Below are 26,348 nucleotides of genomic sequence, written 5' to 3'. Positions count from 1 at the left end.
TTGGTCACACCAAATAAGACAAAATATAAAATAGCTAAGTACTTTCAAACAAAAATATCTTAACTGTTTAATTAATGACTTATGAAAATTGCATTCAGCATATAAAAAATACATAATTATTTTCAACTAAAATAGTTTTAAAATAATATAAATTAAAATGTAAATAGTGTAAAATTTGATTTAAGCTAAACGCCCAAATGGGATGAAATTAACACATATATGTGTATATATGGATATGTATTAACACTTTATGTAATAAAATCTAATAAAGACCTATTCAAAAATGTAGCAAATTCTTGCGATTGCGGTTAAAACTTAATTATATTTTATTATCAAACTGAAATGAAATAGAAATTGCAATTTGAAACGCTTCGATGTTAAATGTTGTTAAGTTTAAAAACGTGCTGTTACCGAAATTACGTGCGTGTATGTTCGGCGTGTAAATAGTCTACGGAAAGTTCGCCTAAAGGTATGCAATGGTTTTGTGTGATAAGCTGTTAAAGTGACTTATTGGCATAGCAGCAGCAAATACTCGTTTGTAATTAATACAAATAATAAATATTTGCTTTAAAAGTGTGATAATAAAATAAACAAAATTTTTTAATAATATTAAATATTAAATAAAAAATAATGAACAAATATTGCGAAAAATTGTTAAGAGAAAAAATAATTACAAACAAAAATTATTAAATAAAATATAGTAAGCAAAATTAGTTAATAATATGTAATAAACAAATTAAATTCATAAAATATAACAAACAAATTAAATTAATAAAATATAACAAACCAAAATAGTTAAGTCAAAAATAATAAACAAAAATTGTTAAGACAAAAATAATAAACAAAAATTGTTAAGTCAAATATAATAAGTAAAAATTATTGTAAACAATAATAAGCAAAAATTATTGTAAGCAATAATTTGTAAAAAATTATTGAACAAAAAATAATTAAAACAATTATTGAAATAAATTAAATAATAAAACTGTTAAGAAGTAACCGTCACGTGTGGAATGACTGGCAAGGATATGTTAAGTAAAGAAAACTCATCAAATTGATTTCTTAATAACATAAATAAGTACATTTATATATAAATTTTGTATACCTAATGTAATTTTAAAGTCTTCTACAGAAAAATTATGAACTAAAACTACTCTCTAATCTGCTAAAATTTAATTACTATACCATAAATCAAGGAAAAAACCAAATAATGTTTATAACTACATAAGTACATAAGTCAAAATTAAAATTAAAAATTTTTAAAAGCACCTAATTAACTAATTAAACTACTAGTACTAAAAGTTGTTGTAATTATTCTTAAAATAAGCAGTTGAAGAATTATATATACATTTGTATAAATATATATAACTAGCAAAACTTTTTAAAAATATTATAGCTAAATTTTTAATATACATATAAAACAAAAAAAAAAAACAAAAAACAAAATTTACTTCTAAATACTAAATACTAAATAAAATCTAAAACAGAAAATTATAAATCTTACAAAAGTGTATACATTTAAAAATATATTTATATACAAAGTACTAGCTATTTACAGTGTGGAAATTGTTGAACTAGCATATTAAAATTAATAAGTATTAATATGAGTATATTAAATAAATAAAATTACTTAACTAATTCGTAGCTAAAACTTATTCAAAAATTTTCAATTATAACTATTTTCAGTAACTAAATTTTCATACTCAAAATTCAAACTAATACACTTAAGTCAATACTATAATCTTAAATCATATATACTGAATATATATATATATATATATATATATATATATGTATATATATAATTAAAAATTATTAGTTAATAGTCATAACTAATAGAGAACCGAATTAAATAAGTGGAGTAAAGAGTAAATGAACAACGACTAAATGGTTTTAAGCTTATGTAACTAACAAAACTATATAATGCAAAATATAATTGCCATAGAGAAACGCATATATAAAAATATTATAAACAAATTAATAAATACAACAGAAATTATTTATACATATTAAAAAATAAACAACAAACCAAAAATAAAACAAAAAACAAATAAAACAGTAAGAAAAAACATTTTATTGTAACAATATTATATAAAACAAAGGTAGATATTATAATAAACTATATATTTTGATAAATAAAATAAATAAGATTGCACAAATATAAGTATATATATAAAAAAAAGTGAGACATACCATTTAACTTTTAAATCAGTATAAGAAATTGAATAAAAATCCATAAATTATTGGGTCCAATGTTGCAGCAACAAATATGCTTACAGCCGACTAGTAATTCAAACGATTATACGCGCAACAAATCAACGCAACATTTTGAGAAACATTTTGTGCAACAACAACATGTTGACAAGGATCAGCAGTGCAAGAAGAACATACAACATATTGCAGCAACATACTCATTAACTTTAAAGAAAGAGAAAAAGTTAGACGAACACGAAGACGTAGACGAAGAAGAAGAGGAAGAACAAAATAAAGATATTAGATTTACTTTACCCTTATTATTAAATGCCAACAACGAACAAGTATGTAAACATAATCAGGGAGAAGGGGAAGATGTAAAACAAGTACAACAACAACAACAGCAACAACAACAACAATTAAAACAAAAACTTGTTGTTGAAGAATGTATAATAATATCGGATAAAAACGCTTTCTACAACAACAACAACAAAAACAAGCATAAAGTATACAACTCAACAGCACAAATTTTAAAAAATAATAATGCATTTGTTAAGAAATGTCCTAAAGCGCAAAATAATTTAAACAATATGTTGTCAACACAACAACAACAGCAGCAACAATTGCATTTGCAAAATAAAAAAATTATTAAATTAATTGCTGTTGAAGATGAGGAAAATGCAACAAATTTTTATAAATTGAAGCAAATGAAAAATTCTGACATTAAAGAAAATTTCTCTAATTTTTCTCAAACAGCACAAACTGGAGAGACAACAAAAATTAATATAACTGATAAAGGTGTTGCTGAAATGTCAGCAACAAATTTAGCAGCAACATTGATATTAACAACAGATCAAACAAATCAAACAAATCAAACCTTAAATGCAACGGCGACAACAAAATTTTCATTAAACAACATCAAGCAACAACAAATTAATGAAGCACCAAAAAATAACATTGATGATGTTGCAGTTGATAATAATGTCATTAGCCATAATTCTGTTGAGCAGCAGCAGCAGCAGCACCAACAGCAGCAACAGAAAATAGAAAGAGAAATATTAAAAGCAGCTGAAACAGTAACAGTAACAATACCATCACAGCAACATGAGGAAGAGCAGCAAATACATTATTACAATAGCAAGAAGACGATAGATTTTAATAGTCGTCGTCGTCGTGGTCGCCTAAGGTTAGGCAATGATGGCAATTTGTTGTTGCCAATGTCAACAGTAAACGAACAACAACAGCAGCAACAACAACAGCAACAGCAACAAATTGTTGCAGCTATAATGACTGCAATTAGCATGCCAACAGGCTTGTTGTTGGCATCATGTGCATTTGCTTGGAAAATTGCTTTACGTACAAAATTGTTGGTATTATTGTTGTTATCGTTAATAGTTGAGAGTGTATATAAAACCAAATTATTAGTATTATCAGCAACATGTCGTTTATCGGACAACATAAGAGCAACTAAAATAGTTGTTGACATAGACTCAAATGAAAACATAAACTCAAACTCAAACTCAAATTCAAATTCAAATTCAAATTCAAAATCAGTCACAACAGCTTCAGCTTTAGTTAAAAACTTAGCTACGATAAATATGAATTCGGCCTATGCTACGAATAAAAATGTTATGAAAATCGCTAAAAATGCAACAATTGCAACAATTGCTACAGTTAAACGACAGCAGCAGCAGCAGCAGCAACATATTATAATTGAGAAAAGCAAAAAAATGCATAATAAACGCTTAAATAAAAATTTATTATCATTTGTTACTGGTACAATAAAAGCCATCACCTCATATATCAGTGCAAACAATATGCAATCTATTGTATTTGCCTTCATATTGTGCACATCCATTTTACTTCCATGCAGTAGTAATGTCGTTTCAGCTGCCAAACCGAAATCAGCAACACAACTGCAACAACAAAAGCAGCATCAACATCAACATCAACATCAACATGAATCTCAACAAGGTATTGGCATGGCATATGATCATGGTCATGGTTTTGGTGGTGCTGGTGGTGGTGGTAGTGGTGGTGTACTAACTCCACCATCATATCAGGTGATACCATCGCAAACATCGAATGATGATACCGAATTTATGTATCCATCTTCGCAATTTGATGATGCCATTTTTGAAGGAGGTGAATCAGACGAAGAAGAAGATGTGAATGAAATGAATGAAAATGCATCATATGAGACGCACAATAACAATGGTAAGTTTTGAATAGTACTGTAGTGAATAGTCTCTCATTTCAAGGTTAATCCCTTGAAATGGTCACCCAACCTGAGTTTTTGAAATTTGATCTTTTTTGTTGGTTAGTAAAACCGCTCATATTTAATATATAAACATTGATTAAGAGTTTTTGCATTAATATTCATATAAATACTTATTAGATTTAGTGTAAAAGTTTTTCACGTGTTGGTGAAAAAATGAGCTGCAACATTTATGGCTTGTTTCAACAACAAAAAATGTTGCTTAAAGTATGATCTATACCAGAGTTTATGTGAGTTCTTTATAGCTTTATACAAGAAATGTGCCTAAAAATAGATACATTCACAAGGTGTTGGTGAAAAAATTAACTGCAACATTTATGGCTTATTTCAATAACAAAAATGTTGCTTAAAGTATGATCTATACTAGAGTTTATGTGAATACTTCATAGCTTTATATAAAAAATGTAGTTGTAAATAGACACACTCACAAGTTGTTGGTGAAAAAATGAGCTGCAACATTTATGGCTTGTTTCAACAACAAAAAATGTTGCTTAAAGATCTATATCAGAAAAATGTGGTTTAAATAGACACACGCACAAGGTGTTGGTGAAAAAATGAACTGCAACATTTATGGCTTGTTTCAACAACAAAAAATGTTGCTAAAATGGCAACCTATACCAGAGTTGTACGAAAAGTAAATCATATGCCGAATGCAATCCACAGCGTGGATTCGTGTGGCATATTTGAATAGATGTTTTATAATTTAATACAAAGAATGTGCCCATACCTAGACCCATTTACAAAGCATTGGTGAAGAACTAGCCACAACATTTACGTCAAAAACAACAACAACAAAAATGTGACTAAAACGGGTGACATATACCAGGGCTGTCCAAAACTCATGCATAGCGTACGTTTGTGCGGCAGCCACAACAATATTATAGTTAGTATTAAATCCAGCCCTGTAAGACTAGTGATTGCAAAAAAATATCTCATTTTTCATAAATAAATTGTACATTTAATATTAATATCCGTATGTATGCAGGTAAACAAATTTTCATATATATAAATAAAGCCATTATACGTTCATGTTTCTAGTATACCTTAACATGTATCCATGAATAATATATGCTGCTCTTAATTGTTTTTAGTTAGTGCAGCCCAAAGTGCTAAACGTATAATCGCCACAATTCAATATGCTGCATATTATATATATGTACAGGGTTATACGATTGAAGTGTTACGATATGGTCAAGCGACCACATCTTATTTGTGTGAAATTATTTTTTATTGATTTAAATCACAAAAATATGTGGAAGTAATCAAAATTTTAGAATCCATTCAAACGGCCTTCAAACGGTTATAAAATTAGTTGCACACTTCACGAATATGATCTTCCGATATTTTGATCTAGTCTTTACATTCGTCTCTAAAATGGCCCAGATGGAATAATCCATCGGAATTCCATGGGTGAAATATGTTTTGTTCGCTGTCTATGTGCACAAGTGATCCGGCATGCACACTTTTCGCTTACTATCATCAGTTATAGGACTTCAGGGTTATAAATACATGTTTCATTAAATTACAACTAGTTCAAGTGTAGAGATCTATCAAGCCAATCAAGTTTTGTTATATTTTACAATACCTTTTACAATTTTCAAGTTGTCAAAGACTTAGTGCTAATGTAGTATTAATCTAAATTATTATTAGACTACTAAGCAGATCTGAAGATTTAATTCGTTTAAGTTTCCTTATGATGGTGGGCTGTCTCGTTTAGGTGCTGTTGTAACCGTTATTGGTGCTTTATCGCAAACTTTTGTATTACTGCATCTACAGATTCGATCTTCAACTGCCGATGAAGTTCAGTATGTCTAATCCACCACTAAGCGTTGACTAAATATCTTAGAACTTTGTTTTGAAAATTTTGGATGATGCACATCCCCATAACTGGATACCGCACGTCCATATCGCAGCTAAGACTTCCTTGTATATTATTAATTTGTTGCTTAGAGAGACAGACTGCTTCGACAAGCTGTGGAATAAAAGTTTTTTTATTGTGAAAATTAATTGAAGAATCAATTACATATTTCTAAAAATCTTCTCGTTTTCTTAGATGGTTTTTAACTATTCAATAAGAAAATAAAAATTACTGCTTTCACTTCCACTTTCTAGTTATTTCTAGTCATTAAGTAGCAAGTCGTGTTCTTGTAAAGAAAAAGTTGAAATTCTAATAAAATTGAAATCGTATTTAATACAAAATATATATGAAATCATGTATGAATTGTTGTGAAGAATTGTAAAAGAATGCAAATTAAAGAATTGCACAACATCAAGACTTATGCAAGCAAGACCCATATTTCCACAAACGCCATCTGAAATATATTTGCAACTAAACTGATTTATTTTAATGCCTAAATACCAGCAAAATAGACAAGTAAGACCTGAAAAGTATAACTAACTGCATGAACAGAGAAAAAAAAATAATTCAAATAATAAAATTCAAACATTTGCCAGAAAATACGTAATCCGTTTTAAATGCTCAAATAAAGCAAATAGAAAAATAGAAAAATAAAATATGATATCATCATGAATATTCAAAAGACCAAGAAAACAAAACTATATATATATATATATATATATATATAAGTACTGCTTATATGTATGATGAAGCCTCAAACAAAGGTTAAAGTTGAGCAGCAAAACTGCAACTTTTATAAATTGCAATATTAGAGAATTTCTTATATTGAAAATATATAAACAAATTTATGTACAAAATAAATAAATTGCACAAAACATGATAGTCAAATGGCAAAATTTGGCAAAATCATTACTAAACAATACCAAACAATACTAAATAAAATTGCCAGCCAAAAGTACATGAAATCATTTAATTTAAATATACAGCCAAACACAAAATGTTGAGAAAAGCAACCAAATAATTATGAGATATATAAAGTATATACATACATACACATATATGTGATAATATAAATACTGAAATTATATATATATACATATATATCTATATAACACATTTTTGCTGCATAGAAATCTTCACAAAGCGGTCATGTTAATGTGTGGGTAGGTATGTGGTGAAGATTGCTTTCATATTTAGCATCAAAGGTCACAATTGTCATAAAAATACTGAAGCATACTTCTCGGCATTATGTTGGGGCATTATATGAAATGTTAATTCAAAAATTCCAGAAACATTTATGCAGCTTCTTTTATGACAAAATGTCGCCTCTATTTTTCGAGTGTTATTAAAGAATTTCATTCTTTGCATTTCTGTTTGCCACATCGCAAAACCACCACGTAACAGACATATATACATATATGTATATATATGTATATGTGTGAATGTATGTATTAGTTATTTGCAGATCCTTTCGACTTTTATACGCTTCATTAATTTTCTTAATGATTCAGTAAGCATTTGTTTATATGTAAAATGCATAAGTTCTATTTAAAAAAGAATTTAATAAATATATTCATAGTGATTAGATGTAAGAGAGACATAACGAAACGCAATAAAATATATTAAAAATACAATTTAAATTATGGTAATTTTAAGTAATACAAAATTTCAAATCTGATAATATCAATGTACTTATAAAATTAAAATAGATGAACTATAGTACAATGGTAGCCTTAACGTGATCAACAATTTAATCAATATTCAACAATAGAGTTTTCCATATTACCGCATTATTAATATTATTGACAATATTCTAACTGTTGACAATATCTTCTACTCAATAACTAGATTGGGTCAAATTGAAGTGGCAACCCTATGCACCAAAGTTCTTTTCAGCACAAATAATGAACCGTTACAATACCAATATCGTATTTTCATCTAGAGACATATGGTTTTCAAGAGCTCCCTATTTAGGAAGCGGAGAGTGTCTGATCATTTTTAGTGACGCATCGAAAACAAATACTGATGTTTTCAGTGTTACCGCATTATCCGATAGCATTATTCTAACAATATACTAACTGCTGACAATATCTTCTACTCAATAGCTATATTAGGTTAGGTTGGATTAGCAACATTGTGCACCAAAGTTCTTTCTACCACAAATAATGATTCGTTACAATACCAATATCGCATTTCCATCTAGAGACATATGGCTTTCTATTTAGGAAGTGGAGAGTGACTGATCATTTTTACTGACAGATCCAAAACAATTAGTAGTATAGACAGTGTAGTTTTCTTAGTGAAACTGAACAAATCTTCCTGCTATTGGCTTTCGTATCATTGTAGTATTTTTCAAGCGAAAGTGATCTCTATTAGGGTAGCTATAGCTTGTCTGAAAGTGGTTGTTATATATAACAGGAATATATACATATTATCAGACAGTCAAATTGTTCTTAAGTCTTTGACTTCAGTTCAATTAACATCTAGTACAGTCTTTAACTGCTACACATCTCTGAACGATATGTCGGCGCAGGTCAACATTTCTCTAATCTGGATATCCAGTCATAGGAATATTTTTGGCAAGTGTAGAGCAGAGGAGCTAGACAGAAGTGGTGCTTCAACGATTTGATTGCAATAGCAAACACTTGAAACTTCAAAGTATGCCATGAAAAAAATTTGATGATAAAATGAAATAACTATCATTTTAATTTTATAAAAAAATTAACAATAATTTTGGCAGATACGAAAAATTTTAGAAAATTCTTAGCACTTTTGGCATATATTTTTTAGTAAAAACGGCTCTTTATTTTGTTTAGATTATCACAAATTTTAAAATATCATGGATCTACGTAGGGTAATATTTTAACTAAAAAATTTCTTAATGCTTTTTGATATTAATAGTTTGAATGTTTAAAGTTTTCTTCAGGAGGAGGAGATGTGGACTGTATGAACTTACATCAACAATTTATAGTGAACTATTATAATCTGCCAATCGTTGGAAATAGCAACGCCAGGTATTTGCATCCAGAACTTACACGAGCTGTACAACATCAATTTGAGGAAGAAATTCGTCTGATTCATCTTCGGTTGCGGCGTTTAATGCATATTCCCGATACAGCATTTAAGCCAGATCTACCAAATGAGCTCCATATACGTCCTTTCATTCCTATGGTCTTTACTTCAGAGTACAGTCGAATACACCGGCCTTTACACTTAAGGTTCCAAAAGCGACTTGACGCTTTAGTCAAGAAATGCTACCGAGATAAGTGTGTTCAGTTAAGTATCGAAATTGAGAGTAGAATGAAGATAACGTATGTACTTGCGACTACTATGGCTGTCGGATTAGGTTACTTGCTCTGGTATGGTTACACTAAAATTCGAAATCTAATTTTGTAATCAAAGTTCTTGAAATTAACAACATCTATTATTAAGTAGTCCTTCGTTATTACGGGTATTTGTTTGACAATGACTCACATTGTTTCGGTAATTTATCTCAAATTATTTTATTTTTTATTCATTTAAAAAATAAAATAATTTGTGAATATTTTGTTGAGCTGAGAGTCACACTTATGTGTACAAATTTTCATTGAATGAACAATTTTATTTCATAAATTCACGGAATTAAAAAATTTCAAAATAAATATTTTGACTACCTTTTTAAAATAAATATTCCACATAATATCCTGAATCTAATGAAGGGAGTTAGAGAGTTGCATTCGTCCACAAGTTTGTTAGGTATTTCCACACTGATAATATTTTCATTACAAGAAATCCAGAAAAAGGTTTCCGATCAACTTGAATTAAGTGGTTCTGGATTGATGACATTTTCTAACTTCCTAGAGTTTCTCTATTTTAGAAACTTTATAGTGCAGATTATATATTGTATGCATTTTTTCTTAAGGTCTGTAGAAAAACTCTATACTGAAACGACTACAATGAGTCTTGGGTGATGGATGACAGCACTATTTCGTCCGGTTTCAAGTTTTAATCTGTCAGTAAACCGACTATACGTATTAGAGATTGTTAAAAGTGTATTGAAGTGAATCCGTTATTCAATTGAAAAAAGTGTGGTAGGTGGAGTTTTTAAATATGCCTCAAGTTTTTGACATTGTATAGCTAATATGCAAAACAAATAAATTTACAGTTTGTCGTAACTCGCAGATTGTTTCTAGGTCTCGTAGGATGTTCACACGGAAAAACAGGAAGAATGTGTCATAAAGTAGTATCCTTAGCTACATTCTTCATTTGTAATGCATATTCAATATGTCTTCAATTGACCAATGCTACTGCTTTCTTTAGCAGTAAAAAATATAACAGAATCGATGAAGAAAAAAATGCAGTCTCCAGACGATTTAATAGGCTTATAAGCTCAAAATAGCGCATTAAATTTAATGATGCTAATTCAGTTCGTACGAAATTCTCGCTAAATAATATAGCACAAGAGCCTAGATATGAGAACGGAACCAACATTCTATATGTAAGTGCAGTTTCACTAGCCGTGTTCAACCCAAAACTCTGCAAAGTGTTGTTTCTTAAGTGCAGGTGTAAGGATTTATCGATTAATAAATATTTTTCTTAGTACAAATAAATCCTGAAATCAATCCTGAAGTCAATTTTTAAACCCATTTTGAAGTTCATGAGATCGCATTATGGCACACTATGTCTGGGAAAATATTTCAGTTGTAAGCGAATCTAATTAATTACTTCTAGCGAATTCACAATTATTGTCAACCTAAAAAGTGTTATAATCTTTTTTACTAGAACCATTTTACTTTAAGTTGCTTGTTCCAACAACAATTTTTCTTTTTCACTAACCATATTTTGTCCATCAAAGCACTAAGTCGATAGTTGTGAAACATAGTGGTAATATATTGTACTTTGATGCCACTTAACTGCACTATATTTAGTGTTTATGAGAGAGTATAAAAGTACTATAATATAATATGGAGGTGTAATGAGTTTAATATAAAAATTTACTTTGACTTAAATGTGTCTATATTTCCTATCATGCTCAGATTGAGATGTATAGGTGTACTTTTTATGTGATAATTTTTTTTTTTTTATAGTTTCTATAAAGAAGTAACCGGAATAGATACTACCAGAACTTTCTATTTTTAGTTAGTACCACTGCATTATCTTAGTATGCGAGATTTTATCTCTTTGCAGTACCCACTCTATTTACAGCAAAATCATACTATTGAGTATGCTGAAATAATCACAATGTCTGATATCTGTGTAGCCTAGAGACTCAGCGAAGAATTAATATTGCCAATAGATAATACTTCGGGCTAAGTAGGCAGTTCAGAAATGAAGTCCTAACTCGACAAACAAAAATCACGTTATACTGAACTGAATGAAAACTCTTCGACAGATCTATGATCCCTTACATGTTAGCAAGGAGTTACGAATAAGATAGAATTATAAGCTGTAAGAGCTATACAACGAGATTGATATAGTTAAACTCAACAGCTTCACTAGCTTGATCAAGTCGTACGAATGAGTGAAACCGGTTCGGCTAGAAAGGTGACCAATGATATGAAGATACTTGGTAGTACCAACTTGCGACGGTAAAGTACTGATTGGTCTTATCTGTATTTGATTTGTTTTATTTGATTGTGTATTAGAGATTGTGTAAATAAGTGCAAGAATTATTCTAAAGACTTGTCCGCTAATATTTCACAAAAGTAGTATTATTTGAAACTAAATTAGGTGATTATGTTATACGATGATTGCACTTCTCATATTGTTGAAATTGAGAATTCTATACTATAAGGCTACCATATTGATAGCAAATGACAGTTATTTGCTTCTATTTTTAGTATAAATGAAATTGGAGATATGATTTTTAAACATTGACACTGTGTTTACACAAGAAGAAAAATATATTCCTAGCTGTAGATGTATTAAAAGCATTGGATTGTAAAATAAATTTGTAAAGAATTTTTTGTTTGGCGACTTAATTTTAGGATTTTCACCTTCCTAATTTGAAATTGTGATTTTGAGTGCTCATGTATGTATTTTCTAGGGCAAGGACTACTCAGTAAAGAATTTATGTAATAAAAATTATTTGATATGAAAGACTTTTATTGGTGTTGACACTAATGTGATGCGCATTTTTTATTGCATACTTTCGAGCACTGGCAACAACTCATCTGTCACTGTTTTGTGTAGGTGTCATATTAGCAGATTATAAGTAAATAAGTGTGTTTGTGTACTATGCACATGGGTTTCTTGACTGGTGGTGTGATTAAAGGTGTTCTTTTTTGTGTAATTACACAAAAATCAAATAAAAAAAAATTAAGTACGATTGTTAGTTCGATTGTTGTTGTTCGTTTCGCAGCTGCCTTCTGAAGTGGTACAAGTGTTAAATATGTACATATATTTTACACTTATATGAGTGTGTAAGTAAATGTCACTGCTTTTGTGTTGAGCATTATTAATGATGTCATTTTGTGCCAGCTATCATCATGAATGATTTGTGAAAATACCAATAAGACCTACAAATTAGCACAAGTGTCAGAGTAAATATTACCAGCAATACAATTATAGACACGTATACGTTTTTTGCTACAACTGAATCTAAAATGTAACCATGAATAATGACGTCAAGTGTGGCCCAAACTGCAGAATTTAATAATATTGTTATGTTATTTCTTCTTGTTATATTAATAATGTACGGTGTAAATGTTTTTAGAAATATGAATGATATATGTGTACTTTAAGTACCCGGTATGGTTGGATATATATGGGGTTACAATATATTAGATTATTTGAAAGCTTTGTTATCTATCTATTTATATGCTTAGATGAGTACCCCTATTATGTTAAATTGAGCAATCTTATGAAGTTTTATTATCTTTTACGCCTACAAATATCTCGCAGTCTTATTTAGGTCAGTCAACAATTGCTCATTTGTTTGGAGTAGAAGTACTGCATATTTTTGAGCGCAACCATATAGAGCTAAGGCAAGAGCAGATTTTAAAAACACAAGAACAGAATAAGTGCTCTCAACCACCTCAAATATATATTGTAGTTCTCTTAGGCTATTAATGTATAGGAATTCCAAAACGATGAATTCTTTTTAATAATCATTAAAAAGATCAGAGAGAATAGGTTATTAGGTAAGAACTTCCTTGACACTCTGTCATAGTCTTTATTGACAATGATGAAGAATCTGTGTTATATTATTCTTAAACTCAATTTAACGAATACAGTTTTATTGTGGGTTTCTTAACAGTGATATGATGTTATAGAGGGCAAGTAAGTACTTGTATGACTTGTGGGAAATAGATAGACATTTACTAAGTAGCCGAATATTAAGTAAACCAAGGGAATTGCAGTTTTTCAATAATAAAAAATGATTGAATCTATAAATATTAACAGTAAATAACACTAATGATTAAAGAAATACTTGTTGAATAGATTTTTACTTTTGTACTATTTGTTCAGATGAGAATCAGATATTTTACTGCTTTTCTACCAATCCCTTCTTAGTAACATAGTAATGTTGGAAAATTAAAATAATTAATAATGTAAGAATCCCTCATTCGATTGTACGTGTAGTTTTTCATAAAATTTTATATTAAAAGTAATTAAAATAATTGCATGCACTTTAGCTCAATGTATCTGAATGAATTAGTAATGCATAGTAAACTTTTTGAAATGAAATATGCTAATGGAAATCAAATAGTTGATGCATAATTTATCAGCACTTACTTTAAAATCATTAATTGGGTCATTTGCATATTAATTACCACGCCAAGTACACTTGTAATTTATTTAAGTTGAATGAATGGACATATGCATTGATATTAGACGTGTATCACGTGTCCAGTACTGTCCAGCAGAATTGAAGTATTTGGTGTACAACTGAATTCGACCAACTGTTACTGTATTTAAAGCTGAACTATCTGCACTCATATATCAAAGCTTGACTAGATGGATTAGAAAAAGGATTTTGTGCATGCATTCAATGACACATTTTTGTGCAAATTACATCGAACGGTGTCATAGATACCATATTTCATAGAATAAAATGTGTGTAAGTGCAATTAATTGCTATAAATAATGAAAGTCCTGAAAGTAATTCATGAGAGAGCACATATGCTGTTACTGGAGAGGAGTATTTTATGCTTATTTAGAATTAGAATAAAAACAGAAAAAATTCTTTTGAAATTTTTCATCTAACATTTCGATCTAAAAATTAATTCAAATATTTTATAACTTTTAACATCTTTGAACTGACTTTAAAAATTTCTTCCGAAACAATACATTTATGCCATGGTGCTTTCAATCGCGGAATCCATTATATTATGCCCCATCCATATGTATACACTAAGAGGTTTCTCTCATTTCAGTTGTATTCAGAAAAGTTTTTATTTTCTCTAGTTCTACATACAGATCAACTACTTTGTTTTGCAGATCAATTTTTGGAGCTGAGCAGTCTTCCGAATGCTTCTGAGACTGCCATACATAGTTTGCATTCCTCTGTTTCTGATAGTATATACTGTGCGTTATGTTTATTTAAACACTTATCAAACATTGTTTTAAAATCCGTTCAGTACAGATTAAAACGGTTTTCTTCTAAGAGTAGCTTGAAGAATTTGCTTTTCTTCTCAGAGTATTTCAGCAAGGAGAGGTGGATGCACTAAAATCTTATTACGAAGAAAAGGAAACAGCAGAACACATTCTGTGTCACTATATTATACATTCTATGTTATTCACATTCTATATCACTATTATCTTCTCACCAGACTTTGGTACTTATTCAGTATCTATCCACTTATAACGGAATTTGACAACATCTTTCCAAAGGACATAATTCACTGCTACTCGCTTATGAAACTAAAGTGGATTTGTCACAATAATCCTCAAATGATGCAGTGACGTCGTTACAAAGTTTTAACACTTTCAAAATATATCTATCTATCTAACATGTTAGTATTTTATTGCACTGCATCGGAGTAATCCACAATGTTTTTTTTTTTTTTTGTTAACATGTATTTACTGTTTCTACTGCTTTTGACCCTTGGTGTCGATTCAATACTTCTCAAGCGGCTTATAATCAATGTAACTCATATATAAGATTTGTACAACTATTGATCTAGTTGGATTTGGTGATTTATGAACAAAAAACTTTTAAAGCCACTTGGTTGTCAAAATACAGAATATGTTCTGTGTAAAAATTAACTCGAGTCTTAAAACAAAACATAAGCAAAATACCAATCAGTCAAAATGTATAGCAGATGCAATACAGATATGTCATTCCTTGTGCCAATTTTTCACACATTTTTAGTGGATTGATAGAATTATCGTCTTGGTGATTTGCTGGTATAGTTGGGAGTGGTTGACGAGTTGACGATTAGCGATAACCCGTTCGCTTCTTTAACTTGGATTCTTCTTTCACAGTTGCAGTTTATTACAATGGGTGGAAATATGTAAATTCCAAACATCATTGATCACTGTACATACTCTGGCATAATTATAGTATTTCTTAGAACCGATTTTTTCCTTTTCATTCCTTTTACATAAACCACTTCCAACTTTCCGTAAAGTCATAGTTGAAAAGAAAAAAAAAACGCATTTTCTTTACATCAAACACTGCAGCTTTTATGCGCGTTTATCAATTCATAAATTCCCGATACTTTGTATATTGAATGTATCTCATCAGCGATATGAGGACGATATGAGACATGGCTAGATTTTATATCTTATTGCATTTTTTTTTTTTTTGCATTAAAATCCACATATTAACTTTGAACTTTGAAAATCAGAAATTTTATTAGGATTTCTAAATCGATTTTATCGTTAACAAGCGAGGAGCACTTATAACCACCTAATGTTGTTATGCCAATAGTAGTTCAAGATACATTACATATTAAAAAATGCATTCGATGACACCATAAAGTGCACCGGGGTTATTCGCATATTGCATTTTGTGAAATTCATTTCTCTTTGGACGCTTTCACTTAATCTAGGAGGGCTTGTTTAAGGCGAAGGGAGTTGGAGATGACAACTTGGCACCAACTGCTATGACATCCCACTGAACCAGCGTCATCAATTTAATTCCACTCCTTCAGCACAATACGTTACCGACACAAAATGTTGCTGTTCATTGCAGTAACTGCCATTTCTGCCATTTCTGCCATTGAGCTTCCACTGCCATTCGCAGACAATAAATGGCAACGTCATCATATCTTTCCACCGGAGTTAAATTTTTTTTCACTTTTTTCTGTTTTTTTTTTTTTGTTGGAATAGGTAAGTAGGTACTTGCAATGGTGCAATTCTCGACGAAGCACAACTTGGTTTGGTTTGGCCAACATTTTGAATATAAAATGGCAGTCAACAGTTATTGTGAGTTCATTCGTTCGCCTGCTGATTGAAGGATATTCAAGTGATGATGGCCTTAATTTTATTTAACGCTTCAGGTACAAAAGAAATTCTGAAAAAACTTGTATCTGTAGTGGAGATTTAAATGTTAACTGCACAGTAACGTTTTTGTTTTTTTTTTTTTGTTATATTACTAAGTATATTATTTTATTATTTTCCCCAGCTTGTTTTTGTAATGTTGGTAATTCGTTTGCTTCAGCAGAAATCGTTGTCAAGATTATTTTTGGGGTGGCTTCCTGGTTGTGAAGCATTCATTGAGTATGATGAATTATGTGCTTTAGCACCTGGTAATAGTCGTTAGTTAGTTGACAGAGGAGGATTATAGAATATAAAATAACATTACAGTTTGTAAGATAAAAAAATAAACTATCATTTTTTCGACGAAGTGACTTTGTTATTCGATTTTGTTATCAGCTTTTGAAGAAGTCGTTACTTGGAAGTACCATATGTAGTTTCGGTTATATGAGCTGATAATTTTGAATTTTAAATGAAACTTTTTACCATTTTTGTGACTATCCTTTGAAAGTTAAATAAATAATTAACTATAAAATATAATTCCAGTGACTTGTTATTTTAGTTAGTGGATCTTCCTACCCACACATAACTGATGTCATTTTAACAGTGTCGGAGCAAGCAAGTAGTGACAGAAGCAGGATAATTTATTGAGAGTGCTTTAATACATTGTGACCGAAAGGTTTTCGGAGGTTCTCATTTAAAATTCGCGCGCTGTATATTTTTCGATATTTTAAGTTTATGTAGTTTGGCAGCACTGTCCTTAATTACTATGCCAAAAATGAGCGCGATCTGTCAGACAGTTCGTTTACGGCAGCTGTTGAAACCAGTTCACCTCAGTAGTGCGTTGCGAAAAAAACAATGGAAAAAAATATTGAACAAAGAGTTTGCATCAAATTTTGTTTTTCGAACGAAATTTCGTGTGCAGAATCGTTGCGAATGCTACAAAAGGCTTATGGGGAATCAGTTTTATCGAAAACTCAAGTTTATGAGTGGTACAAAGCCTTTCAGGACTGTCGTACGACCGTCGAAGACATGCCGCGTTCTGGACGACCTTCGACCTCTACCACCGACGAAAACATTGAAAAGGCAAAGGAAATCGTGTTCAAAAATCCTCATGTGAGTGTTAGAGAGATAGCACGAGAGCTAGGCATCGGTCGTGAGATGGCTCGTTTGATTTTGGTGGACAATTTGTGTATGCGACGTGTCAACGCCCGGCTTGTTCCGATTCACCTCAATTTGTTCAACATTATCAACGATTTTAAGGCCAAACATTCAATAAATACCATCGAACAGCCACCGTATTCACCTGATCTTGCACCGTGTGACTTTTTCCTGTTTCCCAACCTCAAATTACCACTCAGAGGAACGCGTTTTGAATCCATAGAAGACGTAAAACAGAATTCGCAGAGGGAACTCAAAGCCATACCGGAAAGCGCCTATAATAAAATGTTTTGATGATTGGAAGACCGTTGGCATTTGTGTATCGCTTCTAATGGAGCATATTTTGAAGGAGATAAAATAAATATTGATGAAGATTAAGAATTTTGCGTTTTATTTATTTATGACCGGAAACTTTTCGGTCACAATGTATAATACAAATAAAACTTATTATGAGAAAAAGGCAGATTTATCAAATTTTGATAAATAAACTGGAGCACTGCAGCTCCCATATGAAAGGAGCTCTGTAATCTTTAAAATTTTTTATGCAATAGAACACCAATTGTCCAGCTAATGGAGACCAAAATGCTTCTCTTTCTATTTGTGAATAGATAAGTAAGCAAAAAATTATTAAAAAATGTAACTCCTCTAGATATGTGTGAAGAAATCATAATGTAATGTGACGTTTCAAATATTTGGGCAACCTCGACTGAGGTCTGCTTCTTCTAAATGATTCAAAAGTTCAAAAGTTATATAGATTAATTATATGATTATGATAATTAATTAATTAATTATACATTAATATAATTAATTATAATTATATTTAATCAATAAATCACATATTTATTATTTTATGACTAAACGATTTTTAATAAAGGATTTTTGCTAGTTAATTGATCAAATTTTTACTAAATTACGAACCTAAACTACTAAATTAATTCAGGGCGAAGGACCTAGCAGTTCAGTTCATTATTCTTAGATTAATTTTTATGTTAACTCACAAATAAATACTAAATTAATTAATTATAAATCAATAGATGTTTGTGAAAACCATTGATGGTAGATATTTGGCGATATGCGAAACAGCTTTATGGTTAGCCTAAGAACTCATTTAATTAAAAATAAAACATTTTTTTTGGATTTAACTTAACATTTTCTTCACTATTATTCCCTCATCTATTCTAAATGGATTTCTTATTATAAGACCTCACATTCCTCATTAGTAATAACAGAATGAACTGATGACAGCTGCGGATAAGTAACTCATGACATGATATTTTGAATTACAATTAAATTTTCTTGATTTGCTTATGTAAAATAAATAAAGTTTAGGTGAGCTTAGGCTAGAAGGATTCAAGTTAATATAAATACTAACACTTCTACACAGAAACATCAACTGTCCATTTTAAAGTCTTGAAAAAAGGAAATTTTTAATTGTTGTTTCCATGAGAATATGATTTCGTATTCTCACTGAGCTATATGTTCTTTCAGTTGAAGTAAAGGAGATTCGATAAGATATCTATTGCTTATTTGAATGTCTTTAAGTAAACTACATTAATCATTGTTTCTACTAAAAGACGATTTCGTATATATGCTAAACTATTTGGTTCAAGTTAAATAGATTTGTTGAGTTCACTTACGCTATTTCTGTCAGACTTATAAAGAAACGTCTACAGTCCTGAATATATACATTAGAAATATAATTGCACCCCATTCTAATTGTGGCAATTCATGCATAGTCTGTTTATTAGAATATGACACTCTTGAAGAATTGGTATATTATCTAATTAACACTTCATTAAGCACCTATATTGCAAGTTTAAGGACACTGGAATCACAAAACTTATAAATCACGTAATATTTTACAGACTATACGGCATCATACAATTCTTAATTATATATAGAGCTATCCTATTTTCCGTTATGAAAAAAAGGTGCTACATAACAGCACAATTTTTATCAAGGCATTGTATTTTACTATAAATAGAATATGGACTAATGGTACTTGAGGAGTTAAGTTTAATATAATTATAGATTATAAGAGAAAGATTATCATCTAATAAATTAATTATATCGGTGAATAAGCAAAGAATTTATTATATATTTTACATTATCAAAATAGGCTCTTTATGTATCGAACACTTCATAGTTAGTAGCAACTAGAAAGAGTAAGTCTTCACAAGTTGACAACTGTATGGAAAGAAAGATCAAAATCAGGATCACAATATTAAAATTATGGAAATAAAGCTCAATTTCATTTCATTAATTTGATTATATGGTATTTAAATATGTCATATTAAGTTATAAGCCCACTAAGGTGTCTATTAGAGACATGAATCATTCGTGATCGCATTTAGTAACCTTCACCAGCAACTCTTATTAATGGTTTGGTGTCGCCAGTTGAAAATAATGAGTGCGTTCACATGGTCCCTTCACTAAAGATACTTCGTTTTCCATTAAATGAGTACTAAATCAAACACTTTTCTAGTCGGAGCAGTTTCTTTTATTTGTACGATGTGATCAAGTCAGTGAAGTCGCTGTATTACTTAAGCAGTTTACCATCACACCTTATTCCATACTCATTGTCTGCACGTAAGAGACTTTCTCTTCACTATTGGTTATTTTTCGCTATTCAGTACGCTATATATGATGTTTAACTTGCAGAACGTGATTTTTATTTGTTGAGAGAGTGCTTTATTTCTCAATTGCCTATTTCGTCCGTAAAAAAATCTGTTGATAAGAGTCATTTTTCGTTGAGTCTCTAGACTAACGTCGGTTTTAATACTTATGTTGTTTGCCAAATAAACAGTATTTCACAGCTTCGAACTTGTAGTTGTCAACAGTTATGTGGTTTCCAGAATGCTCAATAAATTTGTTCATTGACAGAAAATAAATTGGTTTTTTTCATATTTACCACAAAATCCATTTGCTTTGCTGGCTTTTCTAAGTTGGAAAGAGCCGCTTTAACAGTGCAGGTATTCAGGTATACACAACAGGTATACACAAATGGTACAATAATTACGTTGTATTATTAACACTTCAAATTACTTGCTTAAAATTTAATTTTTTTTTTGAAAAGCATCGAAAGCCACATTGTGAGACTTGAACCCACTAAAACCATCTTTTAGGAATGAATGGAGAAAATTTCCACAGTAGTGTGGAAACTTCCTTCTCGTAATCATGGGAGAGAGATGGGAGCGGATGGATTTAATACCTAGTGGGTTAGGTTCATCTAAGCCAGAAAGCAATGGCATAGAGATTGAGTTAGAGATTGGGTGGTAATGAAGGTGTGGGATTATAGCGCAAGCGCGGGGGTGATATTAGCGAAAAACTTTGTGATCACGGTCACAAAAGCCACGGTTATAAAGGGGAATGACGTGGGTCTCACTCATTAAAGTAAAGGGAGAGATATTGGGGTGGTTTAAAACGCAAAGCTTGAACAAGGTCTTTAGAGAGGGTAATGAGAATGTTGACGTCAGGGGGCAAGTCGTGGAGCCCCTTTATTTACTTATATCTTATATGTGTATATATACACACATATATATATGTAATACACACATAGTAGTTAATTAAAACTATTCTTATTTATATACGTAGATGTTTGCTATTTTCGTTAGTGACATGAGAAGATGGATTTGAAAAATAAAAGTTTATTTACTAAAGGAATTTTCTTTGTTTAAAGCTAACTAAAAATGCTTAACACTTTTATACCTACAACAATTTACTGTAACCAAACATATGTATAGGTTCATATGTTACTTTTACTCTTTAATTACTAAAAATTTTGTTCACTTGCGTAATTAAATTAAAATATTTTTGTACAAAGATTAAGACTATAAAATGCTTTTAATATGTCAACTTTCCCACAAAAATTTCATAAAATATTTTAACAAGCAAATTTTAGTGATTTTAGTAATTTTTTATTACTGAAGACAATGCTCGTAAAGAAAATTGTTAAGTATTTCATAAGTACAAAAGAACAAGCATATACATATATCGAGTTACTTATACTATATATACACATATATATATTTATATGTATATATATATATATGTACGTGTGCATACTTGTATTCATAAAAGTAAAATTAAGTGACTGAAAAGCTGTTTTATATTTTTAAAGTAAAGAAATTTCATCTCACGAATAAAATTTGCTGCCTTAAATTTTTGCTTACGATAAAATACTTTATATTGCCTAGTTTTAGGCATATTAAAACGTTAGCCTTACAGCAGAAAGAGCAGAAAATTAAAACTAGGCTAAATTAGTAGAAAAGATGTACGTCAGTGAAAAGGGGTCGTTGTAATGTGTACTGAGGTTAGCAAAGGGTTGTTAGGTGTATACCTTTCCCCCGCCAATACCCAACCAAACCATGTTTGTTGTTGTTTTGCTGTTGGCGTTGGCAATGTTGGCAATGTTGGAAATGCTAACAATGTTGGTACTATTGGTATATTGTTGTTCCTGTTGTTGCTGCTGGTGCTGTTGGTGCTGTTGGTGTTGTTGTCGGTGCGTATGTAGTTGTTATTGCAGTTTAGTGTTATGTAAACAACAATTTTATATAAGTAATGACGTTACAACTAAACTGTTATAGCATATGCTATACAGATAGGCAAGCAGCATTGTGTAATAGAATTTCTATTTGGTGTGAGTGAATAAGCATACAAGTATTTGACAGTTTCACTCAACAGCAACTGGTGCAGCATCAGCATGCCAAGCTCACACATCGGCAATTAGTAGCGCTCAATATTTTGTTACAGTTTTGTTTTTTTTTGTTGTTTGTTTTTGTATTTTCTTCTACGCTCGACCAGGCTGCAGTAATTTACTACTTAGTATGACGGACATGAGTTTGAACTGTTGGCACTTTTTCACTTTCAACTGTACATAAATTAATACACGTATTTACATTGTTACGTATTACCAATGCTATTGTATATAGATCATGTTGTATAATTAAAATATCGCCTAAAAATAGGCACTATTCGTTGTAGGTTTATTTTTACTTTCTATTAGATTCAACAATTTTTATAAATTTAGTTTATGCAGCTCTGTTAACATGACAGGCTTTACTATGTGAACAGAATTGGGAAAGTTCTATTCAGATAGAAGTTTTTGCCAATTTAGTAAATTGTGCGCTGTCCGCCTTAGGGCATTCTAACATATAAACAGGCTTAATTAGTAGAGCACTTTCAATTTATTTCATTTTGACATTGCAAATAAATATTTAGTCAGATGTGTAAAATATACTTACATATATACAAAATTATTTATATTTTAGCTATTCTTACTATTTTTACAGTTCATTTACTTTCAATTTAGCTACGAAATGTATAAATATGCCATTCTTATGTTGTAGCTGAAGCGTTTGGTAATATATTAGTTCCAGTGCCAGTGCCAGTGACAGTGCCAGAGGCAATGGCAGTGGATATGGCTGTGACTGTGACTCGAGCAGTGGCATTAGTTCTCCTACTGCTTCGCATTTGGTCCATTAGCTTAAAAGTTTCTATTCATGCATGATTGACTGCAATTTAAGTGACTGAATGCATTAAAATTGAAATGAAATTTCGTTATGCCTTCTTTTGAAAGTTGGAAAGGTACGTTCGTTATGCTTTGAAAATTTAAGTGAAATGTTTAGAATTTTTCGTCAATTTGCATTTATTATTTTAAATGAAAATTTTCCTAAAACAAGTCAAAGTAGGTGGGAATTGGTCATACAAAAATGATTGAGACATTTGCGAAACATTACTTTATACTCTACTATTACTCCAAAATAAATTATTCATAATGCAAAAGTATTTCTACAAGCTATATTATTTTATGATTTTCTTATGATTACTTTAACAGTATTATATTTAAATAAAAGGTTAAAAAGTTAAGGGTAAAAGAATAAGAGTTATTCAATCCTAATACCACGCAGATGTTCTTGATTCAGCAGAAAAATTTTCTCATATTAGTATTGTATTTTATTTGGCATAAATATAAAAATTTCAAATAATCGATATATAGCGGATATATAGATACTCTATTTGCAAATATATATAAATATAAATACACCAGATTATATATAACAGATTTTTAGGAAGACACTTCTTTGACAATTTATCACACTGTTCATCGGTGAAGACGAGAGATCAATTAAATTTGTTGAATTCGATGGTATGGATTTAGTCTCCACTCTTCTATAATAGGGGTTTTTTAAAAGGGTATATATGTATACATCAGTATGTATATAAACATATTAAAATTAATTTAAAACTTAAACATCTACTGATTTAAAATATATTCGTTTAATTGCTATTCATTAGTTCTTTTAATACTGAACAATTTTATAATTAAATATTTTTTACTCTAATCTTTCTTCGAGTGTAGAAGAGTATACCAATAAGGCAACTTTTATACTCTTTGACTGATTATACCAAATATTTAAATAGAGTTTTTATAATATTTTTTTCTTTTTCCATATTTGTAAATTGAATTTTTTGTGTTCCTAATTGTCCTAGCAGAGTCTTAGTAATACGAACAAGGTCCCCAAAATCATCTACTAAAGATTTCATAATACAATGTAAGAACTATTGGTTTAATAATGTTACTAATTGACCTAACAAAGACTCAACAGTACGAACGAGGTCCGAAATATCACCTACTGAAGATATTCTAATATAAGAAATTTTTAGAAAGTATTGGTCTAGTAATATACTCCTACCTGTACCTTTGAGTAGTGTTGGTGCTGAATATTCTCTCATAGACATGACTTGTTAAGATGATAACGCAGGCTATGGTACCCGGTAAGATAATTTATTAATAGCTACAACTCTGAGAGCAGACGCCTTACTCTAGTTGTAGGTATCAACCTGATTTTTAGTCTGATTTCTAGTGGGAAAATTATATCAAAACTGACTCCGTTCGGTTACATATTTAAGGGTAAACCAAATATGTTTTTAAAATGGCAGCCACTTGACCTTGTCAATATAGATCATACTTCTGCTATTTCTAATATCACCTCCAGCTATTTCCAATCTGAAGACAAACATTAGAAAATAAAAAAAATTATCTGACAAAAACATATGTCTTTATTGGAAGTTTATATTGCAGCTATATCTAAACCTGAGCTGATATGAATGAAATCTTCAGTATTGTTTTAAATAAATATAAACACTTTCTGAACCAAACTACATTTGAATATCTTTACTAAAAACTCATAACTGATTGTTCAGTTTATGTGGCAGTTAAAAAATATAGCAGTCCGATTACGGTCAATCCAAAAAATGATCAAGGTTCAAATTCAAATAACTTCAAAATTTAAGAGATTAAATCCAACTGAAACATTAAGACGGACAGACGGACGACAGAGTAAATGAACTTATTTTTAAAATTAGATTTAAAACTTTACGAAATTTTATGGAGTAGGGTTTCTTAAAATATTAAAATATAGTAAATGCATTTTTATGAACACATTATTAAAGACATATGACTAAACACGTTGAATATTTTCTTATTAAAACACGTTGAATATTTTCCTGATCCGCAGTATATTTTGAGTTGGAAAATACTAAAATATAAGATGGTTTTTTAACTCTGACTGTAAACAGTTTTAGTGTTTATTTAGTATAAATAAGTTTTGACATATACAGTTTTTTTTGACCTTTAAGACTCAGAAATATAATTTGCTAAGAATATAATATTTTCATTTAATATTTATTGGATACTCATATTTTTTTTTTTTTCATTTGGTTACGATATATTTTTAATCAACTTTATGAATCATCGTGTTAATAATAAGCAATTTATACTAAACTGCAAACCATATATATAAAAATTATTTAAATTATTTCTATAAACATATTTTATTTAAAACCGAATAAGTTTCCTCATAAAAATTTCACCTCTTTCTCTATCTCCCTCCTTCGGTATAATATAGTCATTTTCAGTGTAGAAATATTTTAATAGAAAAATATTTTTACCATTGCATACTTTCGACATAGTTCGTTTGTTTGCCTAAAACTAGAAAAAAGGCAAACCCACGTGAACTCAAGAGAAGGAGTAAAAATTAAAAACAAAAAATAAAATAAATTAGATTGAATTGAATTAAAACATATAAAATTAAACCAAAAGTTAGCAAACCAAATCTATGTGGAAAATACATTTCAGAATATATGTGGCATCTGTGGTTCTTGCGTGAAGTAATGTTTACAAAAAGTGTTGAAAATAGAAAATAAGATTGCATACCTTTAGGTGTTTCAACATAAGTATTTAAATTGGTTTAATTACGTTATATTTAATAAAAATTTATTATTTAAAAAAAGCACACTTTTTATATTTAATTAAAAATACAAACCAAATTATTTTAATTAATATTCAAATAATTTTTTGAAGTTAATTTATTTTGGGTCCATATATTTAGTTAAGCTTTTCTTTGACTTCCAAGAAATGAGAAATTAAATACAAAATAAAAATTTTAACTAGAA

The 26,348-nt window shown here is 29.9% G+C and overlaps 2 protein-coding genes across 7 annotated transcripts in view; both read left to right on the top strand.

Annotated features, from left to right (window-relative positions):
- The first annotated feature begins 2,874 nt into the window (after positions 1-2,874).
- Positions 2,875-26,348, top strand: part of LOC119688977 (sodium/potassium/calcium exchanger Nckx30C) — a 299,166-nt gene continuing 275,692 nt past the window's right edge. For all 6 annotated transcript variants that reach the window (XM_038103689.1, XM_038103687.1, XM_038103690.1 and 3 more), the window contains exon 1: positions 2,875-4,407. In XM_038103689.1, the coding sequence (XP_037959617.1) occupies positions 2,898-4,407 (1,510 nt within the window). In that variant the 5' untranslated portion in view covers positions 2,875-2,897. The remainder of the gene's footprint in view (positions 4,408-26,348) is intronic.
- Positions 9,140-9,934, top strand: LOC119688980. Its single transcript, XM_038103693.1, has 2 exons — positions 9,140-9,180; positions 9,243-9,934. Exons 1-2 carry the CDS (start codon positions 9,166-9,168, stop codon positions 9,720-9,722), a joined length of 495 nt encoding a protein of 164 aa, XP_037959621.1. The 5' UTR covers positions 9,140-9,165; the 3' UTR covers positions 9,723-9,934.

The sequence above is a fragment of the Teleopsis dalmanni genome, chromosome X, assembly GCF_002237135.1.
Source record: "Teleopsis dalmanni isolate 2A chromosome X, ASM223713v2, whole genome shotgun sequence".
NCBI classification, from domain to species: domain Eukaryota; kingdom Metazoa; phylum Arthropoda; class Insecta; order Diptera; family Diopsidae; genus Teleopsis; species Teleopsis dalmanni.
Note: the sequence above shows the minus strand (reverse complement) of the source record. Positions and strands in the feature narration are given on the sequence as shown.